The sequence below is a fragment of the Macrotis lagotis genome, chromosome 5 (genome assembly GCF_037893015.1).
Source record: "Macrotis lagotis isolate mMagLag1 chromosome 5, bilby.v1.9.chrom.fasta, whole genome shotgun sequence".
NCBI classification, from domain to species: domain Eukaryota; kingdom Metazoa; phylum Chordata; class Mammalia; order Peramelemorphia; family Peramelidae; genus Macrotis; species Macrotis lagotis.
In genome coordinates, this window is record NC_133662.1 from 270,939,631 (window position 1) to 270,949,099 (window position 9,469).

The 9,469-nt window shown below is 40.6% G+C and overlaps 1 protein-coding gene across 2 annotated transcripts in view; it reads left to right on the forward strand.

Moving 5' to 3' along the window:
- The window catches only part of LOC141489139 (UDP-glucuronosyltransferase 1A1-like), an 80,296-nt gene that overhangs the window by 23,305 nt on the left and 47,522 nt on the right, over positions 1–9,469 (forward strand). Inside the window, exon 1 of one of the 2 annotated variants that reach the window (XM_074189847.1) lies at positions 66–1,017. The exons of the other annotated variant lie outside the window; for it this stretch is intronic. Coding sequence (XP_074045948.1) covers positions 154–1,017 — 864 coding nt within the window. The 5' untranslated portion in view covers positions 66–153. Of the gene's footprint in view, positions 1–65; positions 1,018–9,469 lie in introns of those variants that run through there. 2 annotated transcript variants of the gene reach the window in all.

Genomic DNA, 9,469 nt, shown 5'->3' on the forward strand with positions numbered 1-9,469 from the left:
TCTCTCTTCCAATTATATTGTGTATAAATAGTTTTACTTCTATGATCAGAAAAAGATAAGAACAAAATTATCTAAACTGCCAGGTTATAACAGGGAACAGAGCACAGCTTATCTAGACCTTGCTCTTTCTTAGGGGTGCTGGCATTTGTAGACATGGCCCCAGGGCTCCAAGCTTGGTCCAGGGCTCTAGTGAGGTTGGCTCTCTGGGCTGCCTGTGTGGCATTTACCAAAGGTGGCAAGTTGCTGGTGATCCCCATGGATGGCAGCCACTGGCTCAGCATGCAAGAAGTCGTTCGGGAGCTCAATCTGAGAGGCCACGAAATTGTTGTCCTAACATCGGAGTTGTCCGTGCGTGTCAAGGAAGAAGATTATTTCAGTTTGAGGACTTTTCCTGTCAACTTCAGCAAAGACCATTTTCAGGAGTTAACAGAATCTCCTTTCCAGTTGACATTTGTCCCACAACCTTTTCTAAAAAGAGTTGTTGACATAATAACACTCTTTAAGAATATTTCTGACATGCATTTAAGTTTTTGTGCCGACTTAGTCTACAACAAGGAATTGATGAAGTCCTTGGGAGAGGCCCACTATGATGCCATTTTAACTGATCCTATTAATGTTTGTGGAACTCTAGTTTCCCAGTATCTGAAAATTCCAGCTGTTTTTTTCTTGAGAGGAGTTCCATGTGGGTTAGATTCAGAAAGCACTCAGTGTCCTGACCCACCTTCCTATATCCCCAGACTGGCCACAGAACTCACAGACCGGATGACATTTCTACAGCGGGTAAAGAACATTCTATACCCTTTGTTCCAGAATGTGGCGTGCCAATCATTACTGAAATCCTATGAAAACCTGGCTTCAGAACTCTTTCAGAGAGACATGACTATAGTAGATATTCTGAAGTATGGATCTGTATGGCTTTTAAGGACAGACTTTGTGATGGATTACCCTAAACCAATCATGCCAAACATGGTCTTCATTGGGGGCATCAACTGTGCCAGGTCCAAGAAGCTCTCTCAGGTTGGTGTATGATACATTATCTAACATTGCAGGTGCCACTTGGTGGGTTAATGAGAACATGTTTTTAGAGAAAAATCTGGTTAAATTTAGTTAGTCCCCAAACATTTGGTGAGGCAGGTTGCGCCAAGAAGATTGCCTTAGTATCTTTGTGACATTTCTGAATTAGGCAGAACAGTAGGATTCAGTTGAGGCCGAGGGATTCTAGTGGTTTTACTTACAAACACTTTTGCCCTGACTTCTTTTTGTTTTCATTGCCTCTAGTTCTCTCTTCTTTTGTGTCCTTAGGAATCAGGAGACCTGATTCTGCCAGTGGCCAAATATGTGGCCATTGCTGAAGGGATTTGACTCTTCTGCACATGATTTTCCTCTTTAGTCAAATGAGAGACATGTAATGCACAAACTTGGGCTTCTTCAATGAGTCTTTGGTGTGTCCCATTTGACTCCTTTGAGGTCCGCTTAAGAAGTATTGGTGTTTTAAGCTCTTGGCCAATGATTCTAGCTCCCATAATGGTGTTCAAATTAACTTTTGGAAATCAAAGCATAATCACAAATATACAAACCTACCACCTGAACACATGGTTCTTTATTCTCTCCCCCAAAATACTACCTTAGCCTCTGGTAGGAGAAGAGGAAATAAGTTCCTAGCTTAGCTCCCTTCCTATGAAACCAACTTCCAAGTTGAAGTTCAAACTCCTCCCCCCAGGACCCTGACCAACTTTCCTAGCCCTAACTTTTATCTTACTAAGGGTGGATATTATCTGAAGATTTTCCTAAAAAAAAGGTAAGAAAATTTCTTACTTGGGGAAGTGCAGACATTATTGTTACCAAAAATCTAGAGATTATTGTGATCAAGTAGCTTATGTTGAAAGATTGGAATAATAATGTGGAAGGAAGGTAATCCCTCCATAAGAGGGAGCCCTTACATTTGCCAAAGTCTGTACAGATGCGAATACCAAAGTGTTATTTCTTTTTTTAATTTATTTTTTTAAGAATATGCCATTTTTAATTGTTTTTGAATTGTACAATTTTCCCCCCAATCTTGCTTCCTTCCCTCCATCCCCCACAGAAAGCAGTCTGATAGTCTTTACATTGTTTCCATACTATACATTGATCAAAATTGAATGTGTTGAGAGAGAAATCATATCTCTAAGGAAAAAATAAAATATAAGAGATAGCAAAATTATGTAAAAAGATAACTTATTTTAAAAATTAAAGTAAATATGCCCAAAGGGCAACAAAAGTGTGCATACCCTTAGACCCAGAAATACCACTATTGGGTCTATACCCTGAAGAGATGAGGAAAAAGGGTAAAAACATCACTTGTACAAAAATATTTATAGCAGCCCTGTTTGTGGTGGCAAAGAATTGGAAATCCAGTAAATGTCCTTCAATTGGGGAATGGCTTGGCAAACTGTGGTATATGTATGTCATGGAACACTATTGTTCTATTAGAAACCAGGAGGGATGGGATTTCAGGGAAACCTGGAGGGATTTGCATGAACTGATGCTGAGTGAGATGAACAGAACCAGAAAAACACTGTACACCCTAACAGCAACATGGGAGTGATGTTCAACCTTGAAGGACTTGCTCATTCCATCAGTGCAACAATTGGGAACAAATTTGGGCTGTCTGCAAAGGAGAGTACCATCTGTATCCAGATAAGGAGCTGTGGAGTATGAACAAAGTGTAAGGACTATTCCCTTTAATTTAGAAAAAAACAGATAGCTTATTGTCTGATCTTGTTACCTCTTAGACTTCTCTTCTCTTTAAGGGTATGATTTCTCTCTCATCACACCCAAATTGGAACAAGGTACAACATGGAAACAAAGTAAAGACTGACAGAGTGCTTTCTGTGGGGGGAGTGGGGAGGGAAGCAAGATTGGGGGGAAATGTAAAACTCAAATAATATCTTTAATAAAAATAAATTTTAAAAAATTAAAGTAAATAGTCTTTGGTCTTTGTTTAAGCTCCACAGTTCTTTCTCTGGAAACAGATGGTATTCACTATCAGACACCCCAAAATTGTGCCTTATTGTTGCATTGATGAAATGAGCAAGTCCATTAAGATTTATCATCACCCCCATGTTACTGTTAGGGTGTATAGTGTTCTAGTTCTGTTCATCTCTCTCAGAATCAGTTCATGCAAATCCTTCCAGGCTTCTCTGAATTCCCATCCCTCCTGATTTCTTTCTTTTTTTTGAAAGTGAACTTTAATTTATTATGACTATTATTACAATAATTTTGTTATAAAAATAAACATGAACCCCCCCCCTCCCCCCCAAGAAAATCAGAAACATCCAGAATAGTGAGAGAGAGATAAAAAAATGTACTTCAGTCTGTGTTCAAATTCCAATGGCTCTGTCTCTGGGGTGAGTTGCTTTCTTTATCATAAGTCCACCAGAGAAGTTGCTTCAATATTTTTCCCACCGTTACTATTACTAGCTGTACCTCCACTCTATTCCTCCCCACTCTCATTTATTCTATTCTCTCTCTTCTTTCATCCTGTCCCTGTCCAAAAGTGTGTTGAATCTGAGTACCCTCTTCCTCAATCTTCCCTCTCTTCTATCATCTATTCTCTCCTTCCCTCCCCCCATTCCCCCTAATCCTATCCTTTTCTTCTCATTTTTCTCTAGGGTAAGATAGATTTCTATTTAGTGTGTATGTAATTTCCTCTTTGAGCCACTTCTGATGAGAATGAAGGCTCACTCATCCCCCCCCCCCCTTGCTTTCCCCCTTTCCACTCCATTGAAAAGGCTTTTTCTTGCCTCTTATGTGAAATTTCTTAGCTTCTTCTTCATCTCCTTTTCCTTCCTCCCAGTACTTTCCTTTATTGCCCACTGACTCCATCTTTTTACTATGTTATACTATTATATTCCACTCCTTTCTATGTCCTGTCTATACATGCTCCTTCTAACAGCTCTTATAAATGAGAAAGTTCATATGAGTTATCAGTATCTTCCTCCCATGCAGGAATACAAACAATTCAAGATAATTAAGTTCCTCATAGTTAGTCCTTCTCTTCCACCACCACCCCCTTTGGTTCACCAGAGTCCTGTACTTGGAGATCAAACTTTCTGTTCAGCTCTGGTTGTTTCAGTAGGAAAGTTTGAACTTTCATTGAAAGTTATCTTTTCCCCTAAAAGAGGATGTTCAGTTTTGCTGGGTAGTTGATTCTCGGTTGTAAACCAAGATCTTTTGCCTTCCAGAATATCGTATTCCAATCCCTATGAGCTCTTAATGTAGATGCTGCCAGATTCTGTGTAATCCTGACTATGGAGCTTCTGTAGTTGAATTGTTTGTTAGAATTTTCTCTTTGATTTGGGAGTTTGGGAATTTGACTATAATATTCCTGGAAGCCTTTCTTTTGGGATCTCTTTCAGGAGGTGACTGATGAATTCCCTCAATTTCTATTTCACCCTCTGCTTCTAGGATCTCAGGGAAATTTTGCTGTATTACTTCTTGAAAAATGAAGTCCGGGCTCTTTTCCTGATTGTGGCTTTCAGATAGCCCAATAATAATTTTTAAATTATTTCTTCTGGATCTGTTTTTGAGGTCAGTTGTTTTTCCAATGAGTTATTTTACATTTTCTTCTCATTTTTGGCTTTTTTTTGGAAGAGTTTTATTTCATCCTGATTTCTTGGAAAGTCATCAGTTTCCTTTAATTCCCTTCTGTGAAGGAGTTATTTTCTTCAGAGAGCTTTTTATCTCCTTTTCTAGCTGGCCAATTCTGCTTTTTAAGGTGTTCTTCTCCTCATTTGCCTTTGTTTTGCTTTTTCCATTAGGCCTAAACTGATTTTTAGCATATTTTTTTCTTCAGTATTTTTTTGTATTTTTTAGCAAGTTGTTGATTTGGTTTTCATGATTTATCTGCATTTCTCTCATTTCTCCTCCCAATTTTTCCTCCACCTCCCTTAATTGCTTTTCAAAGTCCTTTTTGAGCTCATCCATAGTCTGAGTTTATTTTCTGTTTCTCTTGGAGGTTTTGGATATGGAAGCTTTGATTTTGTCATCATCTGAATAGGTTGTAATGCCAGGTAAACCCATAGTTAGATTAGAAAGACTTCTTCTATGTGAAAAAGGCAGCTATGTTGAATATGTGTTTTGATCTTCCATGGGACTAAGTAATTCTCTGTGGGTCAGATTCCTCTTTTTCTGTTGTTTACTCATTTCCTCAGTCCAAGACCAATTTGCAGCACTTCCAAGGCTTTGAGGTTTTTTTTTGGGGGGGGGACACCCCACTGAGACCTTTACTCCTCCAAGGTCTTATGCTCTTTTGCCTATGCTTTGATATGTAGATGACCGCCTCACTTCCTTCTGCCCTGGAGCTGTAAGGAGGAGTCCAGTTTGGCTACTTAGTATGGAAGCCCAAACTGCAACCTGTATCTGAGTGTGGGCTAGCAGCAGAGTCCTATCCCAAGGGAGAGCAGAGAAATCTTTGCATTCTTCCCAGACTCCCTTACCATCTGTGGGCTGTGCTCTGGAGGTGCAGGCTGGTTTTTCCATATTCTCATTGCAGATTCTGTGGCATGTGCTTCTCACTCCACACTCATTCTGATGTAGCAGAATTCTCTCCCCACCCCTTCAAGCTGTTCCAGGGCTGTGCTGCGAATGGAACTTTTCCCAATACTCAATCTCAGTAAAACACACCTTTCCTGAGGAATCTCCAAATTATCTTTGACTGGGAAAAATGTATCACTGACTCTTTCTGTGGGTTCTGCTTCTCTAAATTTTAGTTTTGTTTTTTTTTACAAGGCAAATGGGGTTAAGTGGCTTGCCCAAGGCCACACAGCTCAGTAATTATTAAGTGTCTGAGGCCAGATTTGAACACAGGTACTCCTGACTTTAGAGCTGGTGCTCTATCCACTGTGCCACCTAGCTGACCCTGCCCCTCTAAATTTTGGCTAGAGTCATAATTTGTTGGTTTTTGGAGTTTTGAGAGGAAGGAGTTCCTGGGAAATGCTGCCTTCACACTGCCATACTGGCTCTGCCCAAAGTGCTATTTCTTAACTGATTTATCCATATTTATCTATTCATTTATATATTTACTGAATCTGAGAAAGATTTATTACAGGTTTTGGAAGACTGATTTTTTTTCTTATAACCAAAATTTCTGAACTTTTATATAAAAAAGTAAACAGTACTATTCTCCATCTCTACCTGTCTCTTAATTTTCTAGGCAGTGTCTGTTTGTCCACAAGCATTGAGGAAATCCACAGTATAAGACAAGTGTAGATGAAGCTTAGGCAGTTGATCTGCCTCATCAGAATGGATGGATACAGAGATTTGAGGCTTGATTTGGGCTGTTAAATGGATCAGTGGATGGAGTACTGGGCCCAGAGTCAGGAAGACCCCAGTTCAAATCTGTCTTAACACACCACCTGTAATACCTTGAGCTAGGCATTGAACTTCTGCTTGCATAGGAGGAAGCTGGATGACGCAGTAGATAGAGCACTGGGCCCGGATTCTGGAAGTCCAGAGTTCAAATCCAGCCCCAGACAATTACTAGCTGGGGCCACTCCCACCTACCCACCCCACAAGTCACTTAACCATGATTTACCTTAAGCCATTGGAGAAAGAAATGGCATGAAAACTCCATTGATAGTATGGTCCATGGGGTCATGGAAAATCACTGAATTGAACAATAGCAACTGAAAATGATTCTCCAGACTCTTCTGATTTCTCTTCATAGATTCTCCTCAAGGGCCCCTCAAGGGCCATAACTCCATTGGGGTTGGGAGAAATTTTGAAATAAATCTCTTAAAATGGGGCTGCTAGGTGGCATAGTGGATAGAGCACCAGCCTTGGAGTCAGGAGTACCTGAGTTCAAATCCAGTCTCAGACACTTAATTATTACTTAGCCGTGTGGTCTTGGGCAAACCACTTAACCCCATTTGCCTTGCAAAAAAACCTAAAAAAAAAAATAAAATAAATCTCTTAAACTACATGTCATTCTGCATAGTGGTTGAGAAGTCAAAGGCACAAACACAGTGGAGCATCTTCAGGTTGTTGAGCAGCACAGGTTGCTCAGATGACTAGAAACTCATAATGGACTTGATTGTCTATTTGTTATTTGGTTCTGTAAAGTGGAGGTTGAGATAGATGGTCATATGTGACCCCTAGCTGCTGTGAAGTTCCTCTGGGGCCCATTAGTGAATCTCCTAAACCTTTAATCTTGTGTACAGTAATTTCTGGTTGTCCTGAGGAACCTTAAGTACATGAGGATGTCATCAACTTCTGAAGTTAACAGCAAGGAGAGTGAGGAATAAACTATAATACCAAGTAAACCCCATAGTTAGATTAGAAAGACTTGTTCTATATGAAAAAGGCAGCTATGTTGACTTGAGCAAGTGGCTTCTTTCTGAGTCTCAGTTCCCTCATTTGTAAAATGAGGTGCTTGGGTTCAATGATCATAGCATCAGAGATTGTAGATTTTTGAACTGACAGGCAGTTTAGGGACCTTCAAGTCCAGGGTCTTTAAGTTTTCATCAAAGAAACTGAGGCCAGAATAGTTATCTTATTTACCCAAGGTCTTCCAGGGACAACATTCAAACCCTTATTTCCAAACCCATTGCTCTTTGGTCCCTTTTAGTTCATATGACTAGGGCACAATTTCTGATTCCAAGTGCAATGATTTTCTCATTGACCTAAGATTTCTTTAATTCTACATTGTCCCTAAAATAAAATAAGGAGAATACCCAACTTAACCAACACATATCTTCTGATGGATCTATAAACTTTGAGTTTATCCCCAGGCTGGTCCAGCCTTGTCCCTTTAGAGCACATAAAGGGTGAGGGAGGTCAGAGATCATTAGGACTCAAAGAGCCTTGTGCTCACATTCAGTGCTGAGGGACCCCAGAATGGGGCCATTTCACAATGGCATGGCTTCAACAAGGATGGATGGACATCCTGAAAGAGTTTATTGTTCAGGCTATGCAAGGATGCCAGAAGGCTGCAGGAGAAACACCAGGATTGAGACCAGAAGTTTGGGATAGAGTCCTAACTCTGCCAATCATAAACCTGATAATTTTGAGCAGATCATTTTATAACCCTGCCCAATCAGACCTCAGTTTCTTCCCTTTAGGATTTAGGGACAGACCTTCTGGTCCTATGCAGCATTGAAGGATGAAATGTTTTAAATCAGAGAGAAGTTTAGGTAGCCTGAGCCCAGACTTGGAGGAAAAGCACCATTTTAATCTTTTAGGCAATGGTTTAAGAATTCTGTGTATATTTATAGTGTCTGAGCTAGGTTTTTTTGGAATGATGTCATCAACTGAAATTGCTTTGATGCAGCCTCAGCTCCTTCCCCTGCTGTTTCCTTAATAGCAATCAGAGAGAAATCCCCATATGCTTCTTCATTTGGTTAGTGAGATGATAATAGTAGTAGGAGTGGGAAGAGGAGGAGAAGGAAGATGAGGAAGGAGGAAAAGGAGGAAGTGGAGGAGGAGAAGGAGAAGGAGTAGCACTTTCAACCCTATCCCCTTCTCCAATATGATTTATGCCAAGTCCTATTAAATTTATTTCTTTAATATTCCTCCTCCTAAGGTAATCACCTCTGCAATATCTCTCCCCCTTATCTCTGACACTGCCATTCTGTGGGTGGCCCTTCTCGCCTTACCCCCAGATTATTGCTAAAGCCTAATGTTTAGAATCCTTGCCCCACTATAGGTCATCCTTTTCTCAGCTGTCAAGCTAATATTCCTTAAGGACATGTGAGACCTTAACACCAACATTACCCTGGAACAGTAAAGTTCAGTGGTTCCCTGGTCTAGGAAAAAATAAAGGTCTTTTGGTATTGAAAGACTTTTCTAACCTGTTACCTCTCATCCTTTTTAGTCTTATTATACCTTACACTCTTACCTGTGCATTCTTCATCCCAGAGACAGCTACCTCCCTACTGTTCCTCCAACAAAATGCCCTGTCTCCTGTCTCCCCCATGCAAGGAGGACCCTCCCTCTTCAACTGTGCCTCCAGTATTCCAAGGTTTCCTTCAGGTCTTAACTAGAGTCAATCCCACTCTGTGGAAGACCTTTTTCCAGTCCTATCTGAAGTTCACTGTCTTCCATCTGTGGATTATTGCCATCAGATCTTGTCTGTTTTGTTCATTGCTGTTTGTGGATTGTCTCCTTCATTAGACTATGTGCTCATTGAGGGCAGGGACTGTCCTTTGACCTTCCTCATATGTTGAGCATTTAGCCACATTGAAAAAAGACCTTCCTAAGCTCCACAAGTACATTTTTAACCAGATCTGAAAGTTAGAGGGAATAGAATCAGCGGCACCAATGCAGCTGCTCTGGGCTCAGGCTAAGAAGATCAGGATGGAGTCAAGGGGCCATGGGTACAAGCAGGAACAGGACTGGGGTGTGATTCACAACTCTGTCACTCAGTTATCCCCATATTATTACCACCATTTCCTCTTCTGTGACATGAAGCCAAAGGACTCAGTGACCTCCT